Source organism: Spea bombifrons, chromosome 5 (assembly GCF_027358695.1).
Source record: "Spea bombifrons isolate aSpeBom1 chromosome 5, aSpeBom1.2.pri, whole genome shotgun sequence".
NCBI lineage: Eukaryota > Metazoa > Chordata > Amphibia > Anura > Pelobatidae > Spea > Spea bombifrons.
The window spans coordinates 41,474,754-41,495,987 of NC_071091.1; the positions used below are offsets into that span (position 1 = coordinate 41,474,754).

The 21,234-nt window shown below is 40.0% G+C and overlaps 1 protein-coding gene across 2 annotated transcripts in view; it reads left to right on the forward strand.

Moving 5' to 3' along the window:
- DDC (dopa decarboxylase) overlaps positions 1 to 21,234 on the forward strand; it is a 120,852-nt gene that overhangs the window by 75,921 nt on the left and 23,697 nt on the right. For both annotated transcript variants that reach the window (XM_053468142.1, XM_053468141.1), the window contains exons 11-13: positions 6,966 to 6,985; positions 13,498 to 13,596; positions 14,528 to 14,629. In XM_053468142.1, the coding sequence (XP_053324117.1) occupies positions 6,966 to 6,985; positions 13,498 to 13,596; positions 14,528 to 14,629 (221 nt within the window). The remainder of the gene's footprint in view (positions 1 to 6,965; positions 6,986 to 13,497; positions 13,597 to 14,527; positions 14,630 to 21,234) is intronic.

The following is a 21,234-nucleotide window of genomic DNA, read 5'->3' on the forward strand; positions in this document are numbered from 1 at the left end:
CCTGGTCGATGTGAATGGTGAGCTGGGAGGATGAGAGGACCTCAGAAACCTCAGTAGGGGTGACTGGACTGGAGCAGGTATGGGTGGGTTGTGGCGAGGAGGGAGGTCGAAGTACCATATGATGAACACCATGGGGGAAGATGTTATCCTTGGTGGTGTCAGTTTTGTTTTTAAGTGGCAAGCTCTAGGGCAAAGAACGTGCTTTGGGACAGACAATGGTGTTAAAGGTGTAAAATAGACATATAGGGTTATTGGAAAGGTAGGAGATTAATCGGTTTGTGTGGAGAGATGAAGGATCGATGTATAGGAAAGGATCCTGAGTTTGTAATGAATGAAGTCAGGTAAACAAGACTTCCTCCACAGGCAGTACGTGAAGACCTTTGGAGGAGACGGGTCTGTGTGGAATGCAATGGCTGAGGCTGATGGCGTGGGGGTGGCACACAGTTACAGGAGCAACCATATCTAGGACTGAGGCTATAGGACTGAGTATATCGTTATACTGACTGTAGCAGCATTAGGACAGGAAGAGGTGGAGAAACTTGAGATAAGTGGCTGGACTATGTCTGTAAGCTGTAGAGTGTTGAGGTCACTGAAGTTTTGGTAGATTTGTAGTTTTTTTTTCAGGTAGAAGAAGTGTGGGAGGCATGTTAAGTTTAAATGTGGTCAGAAAGTGGTCAGACAGACAAAAGGGGGGAACTGGAGAAATGAGATGTTAAACAAAGGTGGGCGAACACAATAGGTTGATTTGATGACGGCCACGTTGCCTTGGGAGAGGTAGTCTATTGTAAGAGTCTGAGAGACGAGGAGAGCAAAAGTAGTTTAGAAGCAGCAGGTGAGGATGGGTTATCAATAGGTATATTGAAGTCCCCTAGGATTAATGTAGAGAAGTAATTGAAGAATTGGGAAGTAGGACCAGGAAGGGGACGGAAGTGGGTTGGGATGATGGGTCCATGATTAGATTCAATTTAGGAATAGAATGAGTAGGATACAGACAGATAACAAATGAGACTGTGATTTGTGGGGATGGGATGCCCTTATCTGAGAGTGGTTATTGGTGGGGAGGGTATGGAAAAAGGAGAGAATAGCATGTGAGCTCAGGTAGGGCGATGGCAGAAGACAGGGGGTGGACTGTGGAGGGGTTGAAATATGTTTGAGTATGGGGAAAGAACAGAAGAGTAGAGTAAAAACATGTAGAGGTTCATAGTAAGGATTAAGGTGAGTGGGACAAAACATTACTGTTGGTAATGTACAGGAAGGCAGTGTCGCAGTTCCCTGCATTTTTTATCCAGTTTCCCTGCAGTTTATCTCTTATCATCTGTCCACATAGGAAGAGCCTACTGCAGCTACATTGCTCAGCAATCTTGTTGAGGCATAGGGATTTATAGGACTACCTCAGAAGTAAGGTAATTGAAGATAAGAGGCAGATTTTTAACACAACAATTAAACTAGACAAGAGGGCGCCAAGGTTAACAGGATAAACAGAAATAGATGGAAGACATACTGTAAGAAATGAAGGGTGCCTTTAAAATGTGATATGTTTTTTGCATAATGTTTTTGGGAAGATTTGGGTGTCTGTAAGGTGAGATATCTGGTTTTACAATGTAAGGTCATTTACACTACAAAGGGTTTGGAACAAAGGCTCCAACAGAGATGTGACACCCCCAGGGGGTCAGACACCTGAAGCAGAAGATGTATTTTCACATAGACTGTCTATCTCCTCCATAATTGGGTCATACAGGAAATCTCTGGAAAGAGGGTTTGGGTGAACCACTTTCTGGGAGGTACAAGGAATTCTGGAATGACTAGTTAGGGGCTGCAATAGTCAGAAGAGTTTAAGAAAAGAGAGTGCAGTGAACAGAAGTGCTTAAGTATCTTTTATTTTGTATTATTATCAAATGTGTTGTGTATGTTATGTTTTACAACCTGTAACGGTAACCTAATTCAATATCAATATATACTTTTTTCTATACGCTTGTATTTGTGCTTTATTCATCACACATTCCCTAAAAGAATAACCCTGTAAGAGGGTCATCATTTCTTACAATACCAGGTGGAAAAACAAGGGGTCAAAGCAGGAGATGTGGGGTTCTAAGGTAGATCAGTTACAATGTTATCATACTAGGTGAAAAAAGGGGTCAAAGCAGGAGATGTGGTGTTATGAGGTAGATCAGTTTCAATGGTAATATCATACCAGATTAAAAACAAGGGGTTACAGCAAGAGATGTGGGGTTCAGAGGTAGATCAGTTTTGATGATATACAGTATTTGCTTGATTATAAGACAAGGTTTTTTCAGATGCTCTGGAAAATGCCCCTCGTCTTATAATCGTTGTCGTCTTATAATCAGACCTCAAATAGGTCTGACTATGAGACTAAGATCCAGATCCCCTGCAGTGGATAGATCAGTTTCAATGATAATATAATACCAGGTGAAAGACAAGGGGTTAAAGCAGGAGATGTGGGCTTCAGAAATAGATCAGTTTAAATGATAATATAATACCCGGTGAAAGACAAGGGGTTAGAGATGTGGAGTTCAGAGGTAGATCAGTTTTAACTATAATAACATACCAGTAAGAGAGGGAAATATGTTGGAGATTAATACAGATGACCAAGTGAGTATTTGGTGAAAGTCATGAAAGCCAGTGATGAATGTCTGGATAAACCAGTGTAACCACTATCTAACCACTTAGGTAGAGTCCATTTGGGATAAGGCCAGTGCAGCTACATTTGCGAGCAAGCGATCTGACATAATCTCAGGCAATCCATGGGGTGTCAGCAGGCGTTTGGCTGAGCGTACAGTCGTGGCCAAAAGTTTTGAGAATGACACAAGTATTGGTTTACTAAGTTTACTGCTTCAGTATTCATAAATATTTTGCCAGATGCTCCCATTGTATACTGAAGAATATAAACTCAAGCATTTCATAAGTGTCAAAGGATTTTATTGACAATTACATTAAGTTTATGCAAAGAGTCAATATTTGCAGTGTTGACTTCACTTTTTCAAGACCTCTGCAAACTGCCCTGGCATGCTGTCAATTAACTTCTGAGCCACATCCTGACTAATGGCAGCCCATTCTTGCTTTATCAATGTTTGGAGTTTGTCAGAATTTGTTGGTTTTTGTTTGTTCACTCGCCTCTTGATGATTGGCCACAAGTTATCAATGAGATTAAGGTCTGGGAAGTTTTCTGGCCATCGACCCAAAATTTCGATGTTTTGTTCTCTAAGCAACTTAGTTATCACTTTTGCCTTATGGCAAGGTGCTCCATCATGCTGGAAAAGGCATTGTTCATCACCAAACTGTTCTTGGATTGTTGTGAGAAGTTGACGGATGTGTTGGTACCATTTTTTATTCATGGCTGTGTTCTTAGGCAGAATTGTGAGTGAGCCCACTCCCTTGTCTGAGAAGCAACCCCACACATGAATGGTCTCACAGGACTGATGGTAGCACTCACCTTGTCTTCTCCGGATAAGTTTTTTCAAGATGCCGCAAACAATCGGAAAGATTATTCATCAGAGAAAATGAGTTTACCCCAGTCCTCAGCAGTCCAATCCCCGACTTTTGCAGAATATCAGTCTGTCCCTGATGTTTTTCCTGGAGAGAAGTGGCTTCTTTGCTTCCCTTCTTGACACCAGGCTATGCTCCAAAAGTCTTCGTCTCACTGTCCGTGCAGATGCACTAACACCTGCCTGCTGCCATTCCTGAGCAAGCTCTGCACTGGTGGCGTCCTGACCCCGCAGCTGAATTGAGTTTAGGAGACAGTCCTGACTTCTTGGGCGCCTTGACATATTCTCCACAACAATTGAACCTCTCTCCTTGAAGTTCTTGATGATCGGATAAATGGTTGATTTAGGTGCAATCTTACTAGCAGCAATATCCTTGCCTCTGAAGCCCCTTTTGTGCAAAGCAATGATGACAACACTTGTTTCCTTGCAGGTAACCATGGTTAACAGACGAAGAACAATGATATCAAGCACTACCCTCCTTTCAAATCTTCCAGTCTGTTATTCTAACTCAGTCAGCATAACAGAGTGATCTCCAGCCTTGTCCACGTCAACACATTCTGCAGTATATGCAAATTGCCATCATCTAAATTGAGGCAGCAGACTTTGTGAAAATTAATATTTGTGTCATTCTCAAAACTTTTGGCCACGACTGTATATGGATCAACTTTTGGTTATATTCTATCATTATATTGATCAGCAATGTATTAATTCCTACTATAAGCAATTATGCTTATGATTTATGGATGGTATAATATTTAAGGGGCACAAAATGAAACATGCCCGTTCCCTTTTCCAAACTTGATATCTTCAAATTTTATTTGGTGATGTCTGTGTCTCATTTGTGACTCTTTGGAAGCCTACTAGCTCAAGCCCACAATGTACATATTTATGGAGAGAAGACAAGCCAGGGACATTTTTGTTCACCGAACTTTCCAAGTTTTTTTTTAGGATTATTTGCACAGATTAAATACAATTACAGGGAAACCCATCAAAATCTATCCAGCAGCATCTCCAGGTTACAAAAATACCTAAATACATAATTTTATTTTAAAATCTACAGTGCATACTACATGACATGCTCATTTCACTGCATAACAGCACACAGAATAGGGCATATAGAAAATAAAGGGTTAAAACGATAATACATTATACAAGCACAGTTTAGATGATATATATATAAATATAAATGTCAGGGCCGGCCCGACAATGGAGCCGAGTGGGGCAACCAAGCCTTTTTTTTTTTTAAAGCCGAGAAGAGAGAGAGAGAGTGGTTTTATCTTACCAAGTTGTCAGTACCCGCTCGGCGCCCCTCTCTCTCCTCTGCGAGCCCTCTAGCTCGGTCTCGGTGCCGGCTTGTAATGTTAAGCGCCGGAAGATGACGTCATTTCCGGCGCACAGCATTACAAGCCGGCACAGAGACCGAGCAGGGAGACTCACCGCAGGACTGCTGAAAGGTAAGTACGGGGGGAAGAGGAGGGGTAGATAATGGGGGAGGCAGCAGGGAGAGGAAGGGTAGATAATGGGGGGGCCGGCAGGGAGAGGAGGGGGTAGATAATGGGGGGGGCGGCATTTTAAACTTCGCCCCAGGCGGCATTTTGTCTTGGGCCGGCCCTGATACATGTATATATATCTACTGTATATGGCTACTGTATCCTGTACTCTATGCTGCAGTTCAGGCCTCTGTATTTTGTTACATTTTATGTCAGTGTACATTGTTTTATGCTCTGGTGCGGTTTGGTTATTATGTAATCGTACAATTCTTGTACATTGTGAATGCTATGAAAGTCAATAACTTCCAAGTGTTAAAAATAAATACATTTTTTTTTTTTTTTAAAAAGGTGATTGATAAAAACCAAAAATAACACAGACTTTTAGAATTAAGTCAGATTTAACCCATTAAGACTGATTTTTACTTTTGTACCCTTTGGGTACTTCCCAAGGCTGTTTTAACACTTTTGCGGTGCTCGTGTTTAGCTCTAATTTTCTCCTCACCCATTTAGTGTACCCACTAAGAATTTCTTCAGATACCATTTTTTTTATCATATCATCTAATTTCCTATAAAAAATGTATAAAATATGATGAAAATTTGAAAAAAACCCACATTTTTTTTCTCACTTTTATTTGAAAAATCTTTTACTCATCCAAAAAGCTAATGAAAAAAACCTGCTAAATAAATTCTACTATTTGTCTTGAGTTTAGAAATACCCAATGTTTTTTGTTTGTTTATTGGGCAATAAGTACAAGTAGCGTTTTGCTATTTCTGCCCTGTGTGCTATTTCAGGGAATCTTTAAAGCCGACCAATGCAATTTACCCCCATCAAACCATATAATTTTGAAGACTAGACACCCCAAGGTATTTCAAATGCTGGTATTTTAACCCTTTCCGTGCATGAGATTCTACCACTACCCTTTGTCAAACTTTGTGGTAGTAATTTATTTTGTGTTTTTATTAATCACAAAAATTGCACTTCAGGTATGGATTTACACCTCCTGGTATTTGTCACTGTCAAACAACGCCCTAATATGTGTTCAGCAACATTCCTGAGTACAGTGATACCCAACATGCATGGGTTTGTCTGGATGTTTGGGAGGTAAAATGCCACATTTAGGAAGTGCACATTTTTTTTTTACTTGGAACTTTGACATCTGGTCCTGCTGCCCCCATGTCCTAACTGGGCCATCTTTGAAGCCGGCTAATTCAACTAACTCCATCAAACTAGGCACCCGAAGGTATTTCAGATGCTAGTATTTTAACCCTCTCCATGCATGAAATTCTACCACCAGCCATTGCCAAAGTTTGTGGTAGTAATTTATTTATATATATTTATATCACAAAAATTGCTCTTCAGGTATGGATTAACAGCAAGCATAAAATTCTGCCTATGACATATAAGCAAAAACATTTGACAGCACATCTAGTCTATTTTTCCTGCTGTAAAGACTTAAGCCTTAATTGTGTTTTAAATAAATTGTGCTGTATGCTTACATCTACCTGTGAAATATATCCAACTCCTTTGAGCACCAGTGCTATTTTGTTATTTTGACATTTTCACTATATCTTTATTTAGCTGTAATTCCCCACTTACAATTTTAGTGCACCTACATGGCGTAAAGTCACTATGGGGGCTGTGTATTCTTTCTGAACAGCATAGACTCTTACAGTAAAACATATGTAGGGAGTTTTGGCCAAAAAGTGAATTGTTGAAATGAAACAATAGCCTGATAAATGTATATGGATTATGTATATGGACCAACCCCAACAATTTTTTTTGCAAGAAGGGCTTACTTGGTCTTCTGTAATCCAACGTTAAATTGGTGATATTTTTAAACTCTAAATTAGTGATGTGAAAGGTTTTGTGAATGTCATAACTACATGAAATGGTAATGATTATAAATATAATTAAAAATGTTATTTAATTCAAAATGTTATGTTAACACATCACTTATGCTATTTTTTTCAGGTCTAGTAACTGACTACAGGGTATGTATTTTTTTACTTTATTGTCAGTAATATATATAAGCAAAACCCTTATCTTTTTCATGTGTGTTTTGAAAGTTTGATAGACACCCAGTACATGTAATAATATGAGATCTATTTATAATATAATAATATTAAGATAATATTGCTTGCTGACTGGAGCAAAGGGTGGTGGGTGGCACTCATCAACAAGCACCAGCCTTGTGTCCCCCTTTTGGGCTGGTTAGGGGGAGATCCATGATCTACCCAACCAGCCCAGCCCCTGCATCTGCCAATTTGAAAGCACTGTATAAAACTCACAAATCCTGGGAAAAAGTCAGTTATTTTAATAAAGGGTCAACACCCATAAGATTTATCTGTATGAGCTGACCTTGAATAATGTAGAGTTACTGTGGAATGATTTATTGAGTACTCTACTTCTTATTATAAAACTGCATTTCTTGTACCACCCATTAATTGTAAACTGTAAAGCACTTACTTAAGTACATCTGCATAGTGGTATGGAGTTAAACAACAACCCATATGTGAATTTACCTACAAACTCCTATTATAGTAGATAAACCCCAAGTTGCCAGACTTAAGAACTGTGTACAGCTGTGGTCCAGTTGCACAACCACATGTATCCAATAGCACGGATGCATGACAACATAAGGCACCCAGATACATATGTGCCCCGTGCATACAGTAGATAATAATATACACCCATGTGCAGTGATGTATTTATCTTTGGCACTGACCTAGTCTTTACTACTGGGCACAGGGATGTGATGTCATATACTGCGCACAGTGTCTTTCAATGCAGTCTGTATAGGCTGTGCCCCCTGTAACAAGCCAGCAACAGACCAACACAGTGATGCAGCAGGGAGACTCCCAACCCCTGGACCCGCTGCCCTAAGCCTAGTTGCCCGAGACCTGAGTACTTCTCTGCTTACATGCACATACCCATACCGTCGTCACGTGCTGTGCTCGCTTAAAAAAAACCCACACATTGATTTACTGACACATGCCCTTGACAGCTGCCTGAAATACTATATTATATAAAAACTAGAGCTATTTTAAAAAGAAAACAGCACAATATTTTTAAAAACATATTTTTAATCTTATATTAGTAATAACAAACACATTGTGGAAATTCAACCCATGTCTGCACGCTGACTAGTAACTTATTTTCTTTTACATTTTAATAACCCCTATAAATTTAAGGGGCAGTAGAAGTATTATTAAACACTTATCTACAGACACCAGACAAGCCAGAAGACTTGCACATATTGGCGTATAGCACGCAACTGAGATTGCAGCCCCGAAGTTTCGGGAAATAAGTGCGTGTTATACGCCAATAAATACAGTATATTCCCTTTGATATTTTAACATTTTTAGTACATCTGGGTGACTAGGAACAGGAACTTGGTCAACCATGAATTCCCACAGCGGTATGAATATTGGGTAAAACATTACAAAATGGGAAGTGGCTATAAGAAAATAGCATTGAAAATGTCAATTTCCACCATTAGGGCAATAGTTAAAAGTTCCAGTAAACTGCAAATATTATGAATCAACCTGGAAGTGGACGTGTGTCTATATTGTCTCTACACATTGTGAAGAGGCTGGTTTGAGTGGCCATAAATCTCCAAGGATCACGGCTAGAGAATTGCAGAAGTTAGTTGCGTCTTGGGGTCAGAAAGTCTCCACAACTACAATGTTATATAACCTACATAACTACAAGTTGTTTGGAAGGGCTTCAAGCAGAAAGCCTCTACTCTCATCCAAAAACAAACTCAACCGTTTGCCAGACACTACTGGAACGTCAAATGGGATCCGGTTCTATGGTCAGATGAAACCAAAAAAAGAGCTTTTTGGCAAAAAACAGCAGACATGGATTTGGCTACCATATGGAAAAGTACCACAAGCCCATGTTTAAATATTTTGTTAGTTAACCTTTCTTCATAACTATAGTGCTCCATTACTTTTATTAATTTTGTAGCCCGCCTCTGCACCCTTTCTAGTGCTATGATATCCTTCTTTAGAAAAGGTGCCCAAAATTGCACAGCATATTCAAGGTGCGGCCTTACCATTGATTTATACAGAGGCAAAATTATATCTTTATTCCGCGACTTGATGCCCCTTTTTATACACGGCAATACCTTACTGGCCTTAGCAACCGCAGACTGACATTGCACATTGTTGCCTAGTTTGTTGTACAAACAATTCCCAAATCCTTCTTATTTCTTGTTACCCCTAATTCACTACCGTTTAGGGTGTAGGTTGCTTGTGCATTCGCTACCCCGAAGTGCATAACTTTACATTTGTCTACATTGAATTTCATCTGCCATTTGTGTGCCCAGTCCCCCAGTCTATCTAGATCCCTCTGCAGCACAGTAATATCCTGCTCGCCCTGTATAACTTTACCTAGTTTAGTGTCATCTGCAAACACAGAAACATGACTTTCAATGCCTACTGCCAGGTCATTTATAAATATGTTAAATAAAATTGGTCCCAGAACAGAACCCTGAGGGACACCACTTACCACTTTTGACCAGCTTGAAAATTTACCATTTATAACAACTCTCCGTTCTCTATCTCTAAGCCAATGTTCTACCCAAGAACAAGAATTTGCATCTAGGCCAATTTCTTTCAGTTTGAATACTAACCTATTGTGTGGAACCGTGTCAAACGCCTTGGCAAAATCCAAGTAGATTACATCCACATTCAAGTATGAATTTATAGCTCCTGGTATATGTCACTGTCACACAACAATGTGTGTTCAGTAACATCTCCTGAATACAGTGATACCACTCATGCATGGGTTTGCCTGGCTGTTTGGGGGCAAAAGGGCCACATTGGGGCATGTGAACTTTGGTGATCCCATGCCCTATTTGGTACATCTTTTGAGACTGGCCAATTCAATGTGCCCAATAAAACCATATACAGTGGGGCAAAAAAGTATTTAGTCAGCCACCAATTGTGCAAGTTCTCCCACTTTAAAAGATGAGAGAGGCCTGTAATTTGTCTATGAGAGACAGAATGGGGGGAAAGAATACAGGAAATCACATTGTAGGATTTCTAATGAATTCATCGGTAAATTCCTCGGTAAAAAAAGTATTTGGTCACCTACAAACAAGCAAGATATCTGGCTCTCACAGACCTGTAACATCTTCTTTAAGAGTCTTATCTGTCCTCCGCTGGTCACCTGTATTAATGGCACCTGTTTGAACTTGTTATCAGTATAAAAGACACCTGTCCACAACCTCAAACAGTCACGCTCCAAACCCCACTATGGCCAAGACCAAAGAGCTGTTGAAGGACACCAGAAACAAAATTGTAGACCTGCACCAGGCTGGGAAGACTGAATCTGCAATAGGCAAGCAGCTTGGTGTGAAGAAATCAACTGTGGGAGCAATTATTCGAAAATGGAAGACATACAGGACCACTGATAATCTCCCTCGATCTGGGGCTCCACGCAAGATCTCACCCCGTGGTGTCAAAATGATCACAAGAACGGTGAGCAAAAATCCCAGAACCACACGGGGAGACCTAGTGAATGACCTGCTCTCTGCAGGTCATTCACTACGCTGGGACCAAAGTAACAAAGGCTACCATCAGTAACACAATACGCCGCCAGGGACTCAAATCATGCAGTGCCAGACGTGTCCCCCTGCTTAAGCCAGTACATGTTCGGGCCCGTCTGAAGTTTGCTAGAGAGCATTTGGATGATCCAGAAGAGGATTGGACAAATGTCATATGGTCAGATGAAACCAAGGTAGAACTTTTTGGTAGAAACTCAACTCGTCGTGTTTGGAGGAGAAAGAATGCTGAGTTGTATCCAAAGAACACCATACCTACGGTGAAGCATGGGGGTGGAAACATCATGCTTTGGGGCTGTTTTTCTGCAAAGGGACCAGGACGACTGATCCGTGTATAGGAAAGAATGAATGGGGCCATGTATCGTGAGATTTTGAGTGAAAACCTCCTTCCATCAGCAAGGGCATTGAAGCTGAAACGTGGCTGGGTCTTTCAGCATGACAATGATCCCAAACACACTGCCCGGGCAACGAAGGAGTGGCTTCGTAAGAAGCATTTCAAGGTCCTGGAGTGGCCTAGCCAGTCTCCAGATCTCAACCCCATAGAAAACCTTTGGAGGGAGTTGAAAGTCCGTGTTGCCCAACGACGGCCCCAAAACATCACTGCTCTAGAGGAGATCTGCATGGAGGAATGGTCCAAAATACCAGCAACAGTGTGTGAAAACCTTGTGAAGACTTACAGAAAACGTTTGACCTCTGTCATTGCCAACAAAGGGTATATAACTAAGTATTGATATGAACTTTTGTTATTGACCAAATACTTATTTTCCACCATAATTTGCAAATAAATTCTTTAAAAGGCAGACAATGTGATTTATGGACTTTGTTGTCTCATTCTGTCTCTCATAGTTGAAGTGTACCTATGGTGAAAATAACAGGCCTCTCTCATCTTTTTAAGTGGGAGAACTTGCACAATTGGTGGCGGACTAAATACTCCCCCCCCCCACTGTTTTACCCCATGGTAAATCAGATGCTGGTTTTTTAACGCTTAACGCACAGATTTTACCAGCAGCCAGATGTCGGGTTGTTTGGGGGCTAAAAGGCTACATTTGGGTCGTGTGCATTTTTCAAATTGTAAATTTGACATGTGGTCATCGTTCCCCATGTGTTAAGTAGACTCCCCATGGGCATTTAACATGCCAGTATTTTAACTCTTTCCATGCAAGAATTCTTTGAAGATATAGCGCAAACTTGAGGACTTGCTCATAAAAATAATTATATATACTGTATACTTTTTTTTTGGTCTTTTATTTTTTTGGAACTGGAAGGTTCCCCTGATTGTGACATTAGTGGAAAATAATTTTTACAGGTTACCATTTTTTTTTTACTTTTTTTTTTCTTTCTTATTATTTTTTTAAATGTATTTTACTAATCACATTGTGATTAGAAATGCATGGTTGAATGCAACCTGCAGGGGTGCCAGAGTTCTCATGAGGGTCTGGAGGGATCCTCTTGGAAACTTTGCCAACTTTGTTTTTTTAAAGGACACGCGGCCTCTTGCAAGTGGCAAAATCTCACAGTGGCGGTTGTGACTGCTCTACGGAGTGGTCACAGCACGTCCCGGGGTGGGTGTTTTGGTGTTGCTGAATGCCTCACCATTGAAGCAGTTCAGCTACACCAGGGAAGTTTAGGAGGCGATTGTTAATACAGTGTATGGCGGACTTTGACACCCCAGGGAGGGGCCGGACATGGCCCCTGATGCCGATGTCGGTGTTGCTGAATGTCTTGACATTGAGGCATTACAGCAACACTGTTTGGGTGCAAAAAGCGAACGTAGATCCCTTTCTACACCCGTTTAAAGCCATGATGGTCCTGCCTCGTCAATTTTTGCTAACGGAATATTTTTGTGTGACGTGCCCGGACAACAATTGTTGTCAAGGGGTTAAAATTGGCTGCTGTTGGATCTTCAGGCAGGACAATGATCCAAAACATACATCAAAATCAAAAATTTTTCTAACCACAAAATCAAGATCCTACCATTCCAGTCCCTTGACTTGAACCCCATAGGAACCTGAGACCACTAGGACGGTCCACCAGCGACAACCTTGAATTTTGAAGGATCTGGAGAGATTCTGTATGGAGAAATGGTGTTAGATCCCTTGCCATGTATTCTCCAACATCATCAGGTATTATAGGAGAAGACGCAGGGCTGTTATCTTGGTCAAGGGAGATAGCAGAAAGTATTGACTAAAAGGGTGCCCATAATTGTGCCCCATATATAACCCAAAACAAGGGTTAAACAATAAAGACAATTTTTCACAGCGTTCTTTGCTTGTACTGTATAAATACAATATGTGGACAAAAGTATTGTGACACCTGACCATTACACCAACAGGGACTTTTATGACAGAGTTTCCACAGTTCTGAGAAGTCTTTCCACACACTTTTGGAGTGTTTGTGGGGAAATTTTCTCCCATTCATCCAGTAGAGCTTTTGTGAAGTCAGGCACTGATGTTGGAGGAGAAGGCTCGCAATCTCCGTTCCAGTTCATCCACGGTCTTCAATGGCGTAGGGGTCAGGGCTGTGTGCGAGTTAGTCACACTAAACTCATCCTACTATGTCTTTATGGACCTTGCTTTGTGTACTGGGGAACAGTCATCCTGGAATAGAAAGGGCCTTCCTCAAACTGTTCCCACAAAGTTGGAAACATTGTCCATTTCAGCATACCAAGCGTATTAAGAGCCAGGTCTCTTGTCCAACATCAGTGTCTGACCTCACAAATGGTCTACTTGATGAATGGGCAAGAATTTCCACAGAAATACTCCATATTAATGTATATGTATTTAGAATAATTAAAAGTCCCTCTTGGTATAATGGTCAGGTGCCCCAATACTTTTGTCCATACAGTGTATAAGTACATGCATATAATATATTGATTATTCTCAAATAGTATTATTATTTTAATTAAGTTATGTTCCTCTTTTCTATTATTGTCAGCACTGGCAGATTCCATTGGGACGAAGATTCCGCTCTTTGAAACTGTGGTTTGTTTTCAGGATGTATGGAGTGAAAGGGCTTCAAGAACACATCCGAAAGGTAAATTCACAAAATGTTTGACACTCATGTTCAGGAAAAAATGAATTTAAACTTAATATAATATAGCAGCAATGAGGTTCCAGATTTAAAATATATTTTTCTGTAAATTAAAGTTTATTGAGTTTTAGAAAAAAAAATTGTATATTGAGTAATTATGAAAGGAAAATAAACATCTAAATTAATAAATACATAAATTGAAACAGGTCAACCTGCCACTACACATGCTGAGAATGAGACTAGATACTTAAGTACAGACCCCGGTATGCATATAACAGTTCCAAAATATCCCATTCTCACCTGGTAAGAGTAAGTTTTGCTCTGGGAGAAATTTTTTTTTAATTGGGATAAGAGTGAAGAAGGCTAGTTTTGGAAGAAGAGGAAAGCAGGTGCTAGAAGAAAGAATATAAAAAAAGCGGACAAGGTAAGCATGAAAGAGAAAAATAGAGGGAGCACCGCCACATGAGGCAGTGAATTAGGGCCAAATAAACTAGGTGGGCAAATAAACAGTGAATTTATGTCTTTTAACTAGTACTTCAGGTTCCCTAGTCTTCTCCGCCTTGCAAATCCAGAGTTTTTTTTCCCAATTTTCCTGTAGAGGAAGATTATGCAAAAAGATTAAGCACTACAATATAGACAGTTTATGCCAAGTTCTACCAGAACCCTCTGATTAAACATAAACATATCATGTTAGTTTTAATTGTTCCACACAGTTTTAATAAGCAGGTGTGTAGGAATCCATGTCCAAATGAAGGACTAAACGTATTTGAAATTATTCTAATTAGAGGTACCTGCTTACAATCAATTGTAGGTAAGAGCATATGCCGATGTGTAATAAAGTTAGACTTTTCTATATATCTATATATAAACATTGTTCCACAAAACCTCCTTTTTTAATCTTATTTCAATGTCCTTTCTTTTAATTTATTCAAAGCATATTCGTCTGGCAAATGAATTTCTCGACTATGTCAAGCAGGATGAACGTTTTGAAATCTGTGCTCAAGTCATTTTGGGCTTAGTATGTTTCAGATTGAAGGTAAGATTGAGTATACCTGTCTGTTTTTAAACATGCAGTATGATATACAAAATGGAAAATATATTACAGTTGGCCAAATGTAAGTGTTCGCTCCTCAGTATCTTATTATGTGGGCAAAATTATTTGAACTGTTATGCCTCAGGTGTCATTCACAGAAGAACATTATTGTAATGCTCTGAAGGCTACATAGATTTTTTTAAATAATGTCTTGCTATGTTAGTACCACGTATCAATAACTTCTTTTTTTCAACTCTTTGAAATTAAGACATATGCATATCACTTGAATGATTTGTTTGCCTCTTTTTTGAAAGATGACTGTTGTAGCTGGAAACGACTGATTTTTAATGACATTTATTCACAGGCATGCAGAGGCACTTAATTGGCAAAAATCATTTGTGTTCCAGTGGCACATTGTTGTAGCTAATTCAAGTTTAAGTTTAACCCCTTAAGGACAATAGGGGTTCTTACTCGTAGTATATTGTGGGACAATGGCTCTTTTAACATTTTTCAGTGTTGCTGTTTAGCTGTGGTTTTCTTCTTTCTCATTTCATGCTCCCACACATATTATATATTGTTTTTTTCAGGACAAACAGGGCTTTCTTTAGATACCATTAATTTTATCATATCATCTAATTTACTATAAAAAAATTATAAAATATGGGTATTTTTTGTTAAAAAATTACTTTTTCTAACTTTTTAAACAAAAAACTTTTACTCATCTGTAAAAACGAATGAAAAAACCTGCTAAATAGATTCTACTATTTGTCCTGAGTTAGAAATACCCAATGTTTTTATGTTTTTTTGCTTTTTTCTGCACGTTATGGGGCAATAAGTACAGGTTGCGTTTTGCTATTTCAAAACCATTTTTTACCAAATCTGGTAATTCTTCCCCTCATGTGCCATTTTGGTTATCTTTGAAGCCGGCAAATGCAATTTACCCCATCAAATCATATATTTTTAAAAACTAGACACCCCAAGGTATTTGAAATGCTGGTATTTTAACCCTTTCCATGCACCAATTTTACCACCAGTCTTTGTGAAGCTTTATGGTAGTACATTTTTTTTGTATTTTTTTTTCACACATGTTGTACTTCAGGTATAAATTTATGGCTCGTGTCAAACACCCCAATATGTGTTCAGTAACATCTCCTGAGTGCAGTGATACCCCACATGCATGGGTTTGTTGGGTTATTTGGGAGGTAAAAGCCCGCCTTTGTGAGGTGTGTATTTTTATGCCATGCCATGCGGGAATTTTTGTAAAGATAAAGAATTTTAGGACTTTATTTTTTTTGGGTGACTGGGGATTTTTACATGTTACCATCTTTTTTTTTTTTTTTTTTTTTTCTAATCACTCTGATTAGTGAGCTGGGCTCCATTGACCTTGCATGGTTGGATGCAGTACCTGCATTCAACCTGCAGGAGGAGCTCGAGAGTTCTCAAGAGGGTCAGGATAGACCCTCTGTGAACTCATTTTCTATTGTTAATGCCATCCTGTGAATGACGGCAACGCCATTTACAGGATGGCACTTGTGGTTGCTCTTCGGAGCAATCACAAGGCTATCGGGGTAGGGGGGTAGTGTTACTGACATGCCTCGATATCGAGGCATGTCAGCAACACAGTTTATGCTTAGGAAGCTTGCGGCGATGCAGCTATTTAATGGCAGCCCGTACATTAAGGGCTAATTATTATTATTTTGAATAGAAAACAGTTTAGTGACCCTAATCGTTTAAACAGTGGTTTGTTTTTGTGTATGTATATGCGTGTGTATATATTAGACTTGTGCATTCAGAGTTATACAAATTGCAAACTTACCAAATTTTTGGTAAATCCCACAATTCTTATGAAGCCCCACAAAAAAACAAGGCCGGACCCTCGTTTCCCTAAATGTTTCCGTAAATGTTTCCCTGCTTCTCTGCTGACCACTTCAGCATCTGCAACTTCTTCTATCTTCTCCCTTCTTGTCAATCTTCAATCCTTAATCTTTTTCCTTCGCTCGAATCTTACGGACATAACTCAGCAACTGGCGGTGCTGCAGTGACATCCTCCCCGATCATCAAATCGGGGAAGAGGACAGAATCTTGAACTCCACTTCTCGCCTGTTATCTTTCAGCTGATGTTGGGATGCTTCTCTGATGTAGGGTCTCTGGTCATTACCTTCGTCCTTCTGTTCTCTGGCTGTTTTTCTATTTTTGCTGGTTCCCTTCAGTTGATGCTCCATAGAGGGCCTACAGCAGACGAAGAAGGGATATTACCTCTGTGCATGGAGGGTGGTGTTAGAAAATGAGCTTGGTTTTCCAGAGAAGTTGGTGTAGCAAGGATGGCAAAGAGTTTCAGGCTTACCTTTCTTAGCTTTAACTGGGTGGATGGTCTGGTATTCTCCATCATGATTGGTTACAACGGACAATGCAATTATACTAATTCTACGCATTGAGTGGTCCCAAATGTCTTACTATGGAGGTTCATAGTTTGAGGGTTTAACTGAAACAGCTTAATTGGATACAATTGCCAGGATTTTACCTATGCTTGGGGTTAATTTGGTGGCTTGTTGTGGGAAGATGGAGGAATGTGTTGCAGGCTTTAAGAGAACTTCTTGCAGAGGTGTAGTGGTTTGTTTGAGTTTCAGTAGCCTGATTCTGCTACCCCAGCAACTGTATCCACCTGTGACCTCTTTTTTTTTTCCGGCTCATCCTACTACAAAAGGGACTCCTGTGGCCTCTTTTTTTTTTCGGAGGAGGAGTTTTTGGAGGAGGCATAATTTTTCTGGTTGAAGAAGTTGTCAGACTCATCTCGGGGGTAAGATTATCCCTGGATGTGGAAAATGCTGGGCAGAACAGCAAAACTGACAATCTTTCACAGCTATGTAAAAAACCAAAGACCTTCCTGCGCATGAGGCGTTCTCTAATATTATCATGGACGAATGGAACTATCCTGAGCAAAAACTCAGTATGTCCAAACGCACTAGGAAGATGTTCCCTTCTGGCAAAGATGATGAACTCTGGGAAATAGCAAAGGTTGGTGCTGCTGTAGCTAAAGCTATATGTGAAAATACATTGCTTTTGGAGGATAGACCTCATCTTCGAGACCCTATGGATTGGAATGCATAAGTGGCCATTAGACGTGCATTTGAAGCAGCTACTACTAACGCATGTCTAAAAATAGTGTCAGCTTCTGTCGCCAAGTCTATGAAATTTGCCAGAGCCAGAGGAGAATTTATTGTTACTTGGTTCCCCTGGATCAAGTTGCTAAGAATCAGGTAGCTATTCGCTTGGCATTCATAGTCTGTCAGAATCTCGGCTTGCACAGCAGCTCTCACAGTGGCAGAAGGGATATTTGGTTTTAACCCTGGTCGGGCAGACACAACATCTTAAAACAAACTTTCTTGGAAAGAAGTTATTTGGCAAAGAACTGGAAAATCTAGAGAAGACTACTGGAGAAAAAAAATTACCTTACCCAGAGGAAACAACCCTTAGAGATAATTGCGGCCAACGACTTCATGGCTACCCTGGATCTATAAGATGTTACAATCTTTCCTCCCTATGGGATTTCCCAACTTTTTAGGCCTTACCTTTTGGAATTTTGTCACCCCCCAAGGATATTTACAAAACTCCTCACTGTAGTTGTATGTCATCTTTGTCTGCAAGAAATCTGATTAGTTCCTACAACTGGCTAATCATCACTGACTTCATCTGCCAGATCACCTACACACAGTCTTCTGAAGCACCTGTGGTGGATTCTAAACTTGGAAACATTTCATCCATTTCCTTTCCAAGTAATTACTTTTCTGATTATGATCTTGGATTTAGTGCAAGAAAGAACCTTCTTGTTCCAGATAAGATGTTCAAGCTTTAGGACCTGACCTCTCCAATCATTTCATCTCAGAATCTTCTCACTGGAGTCCTTGGACCATCATGTTCAGATACCACTGTCTTTCAAGAGGTCTCTAAATCTTCTGAAGGGAATGGTGTATTTCAGATTGGACAACTGTCACTACCTACACCAGGTGTTCTGGTTGGGGAGTCTGTCCAGGAAACCTTTTGGTGCAATGGTCAAATGAAGAAATAAAATTCTTCATAAACTCATTGGGCAGTATGTAGAACCCTCAGGAGACTTGCTACTTATCACCACCACAAAGCTATGAGGTTTCTGTTAGACTAGGGGCAGTCGTGGCCTACTTCAACAAACAAGGGTGGCAAAAGCAGCTATTTGGAGTCCATGACTTTAAGAAGAAAATTTGAAATCATCAAATCAAGGGTGTCCACAACATTCAAACAAATTTCCTTAGCAGCTGGACATTTTTATGGAGGTGGAACTCTGCTTCTTGGTTCACTGATGGGGATCTTTGGTTATAGACTTAATGGCCACAACCGAGAAAACAAAGGTGAAGGACTTTTCTTTTCTGTTCCATCCAAAAACAATCCTCCACATGCACCTAAATCTTCAGTCTAGCCTTTGCGCCCTCTTCTGTATAATAGCAAAGTTTGTGAGGAAGATAAAGGAGGAGATTTGCTTCTCAGACCTCCTCATTCTGGCTATGGACTCCTTCCGGCTGCCCATAAGACAACCTTTTTCATCAAGGACCTATTCTATGCCTCAATCCCCAACCAACTCCAAGCTTAAGGGTCTCTCCTCATCGGTGATATAAACCATGCTACATTGTATAAACAGAGTTGCTTCCCTGAAGTATTGAAGTTATTTTCTGCCTGATGTGCTTTTCTATATATCTGAAGTGTGTATTCCATTGTTCATATTTTAGACTTCAACAAGGGTTTTAGTTGGACATAAATCCAGTGACCCTTCAAGTTCAAGTATCAACCTTGAGTGCCTTTAAGGACTTTAGACTGGCTGACCACCCCCGGGTGAAATGTTTTTTGTTAGCTGTCAACAGCATTTGGCCTAGGATCCCAGTAGGTTCTCCAGCTTTGGATTGTAATTCAATACTTGATCAACTGATACGTCCGAATTTGAATCTCTGCAGGAAGTCTCTGCATATTTTAACCCTAAAGACAGGGTTAGGAGAATAAGTGAACTACAGACTTTCAGTACACAGGAACCCTTTTTAAAGTTCTAAGACAATAAAATGACTCTTGGGCTGCCTCCAGAGTAAAAGCTAAAAGTTGTGTCCTCTTTCCATATGGCTCAAAAGATTGTCTTCCCTACCTTTTTTTCATCTCTTTAAAATAAGGAAAGCATACACCAAGCTTTGGATGTCAAGAGGTGTCTGTATATTTATTTGACCAGAACTCAGTTTTGGAGATGCTCTTCTGGCCTCTTCATTGCCTTTTCATTTCTAAGGAAGGGTCTCAAGGTCTCCAAATCCTATATCGAAAACTCAGACTATCTGTAAAAAACGTACAAATCAGCTGATAAAGAAAAAGCCACCTTTAAATCTAAGAACCCATTCCTTTGTCGATGTCTTGGGCTAAAATGGCCGAATCTGCTCCAGACCAAATATGTAAAGTGGCCACCTTTACATATAAAGGTAAATATACAACACTATAGACTGGATGTTTCCTATTTTTCTAATATACCCTTCAAGTGGCAGACAAGTTCTTGGAGACATTTTTATGGACTCCAACCTGCTGCTCAGGGGCGTACCTAGAGTATTTGGCACCTGGGGCGGATCCTGTATGTGGCACCCCCCCACACACACAAACACTTTAAAACTGCAAAGCTTCTATCGTTATATACTGGCGCAGACATTGAAGGTGGTACAGCATTACTGTTATCATTATATACTGAGGCAGACCTTGACGGTGGTACTGCATGACACCTATCACTATATACTGAGACCGACATTGACGGGGTACAGCATAACACCTAACACTATATTGACGGTGGTACAGCGTAATCCCTATCACTATACATTGAGCCAGACACTGATAATAGTGCAGCATAACTCCTATCACTATATACTAACCCAAACATTGATGTGATGTAATCCTACCACTTCATTGTCTGGCTTAGGGATGCACCGAAACCGAAAATCCAGCATTTACCTGTCCGAAACCAAATATGACCCCTCCACCATAAAAAAAATCTCACACTTTTATTTAAAGTAAGTAACACAGCAAAATAGGACAAAAATACATTATATTTATATATATATGTATGATTGTTAACAGCAATCACACTCCTATCATGCCCAGGCATACCCAGATTCCAGCATGTACTAGCTGACTTGCATGATAGGAATGTGACTGCTGTTAGCAATTATATATATATATATATATATATATATATATATATTGTTATTATTATTGTTCACATGTGAACTCAGCACTGGAGGCATAGAATCAGACATACAAATCCCGTATTTGCAGGTATACAATAATAATGTATGGAAACATAGCAAGAGATAAAACTACAGGCATAGATGATAGGTTGCACAACCCAAAGCCAGCTCTGGCGTCCACACTGTCCACATAGAACCTGACCAGCACCCAGATTACATACATAGGATTTACCATTTTTGTCCCCAAACAGCCTAGCATGAGTCAATTTTGTCCCCAAACAGCCCGGCCTGTGCCATCTTTGTCCCATAAACACCCTGTCTGTGTCATCTTGGCCCCCAAGGCTCAAACATCCTGCTTGTGCCATCTTTGCC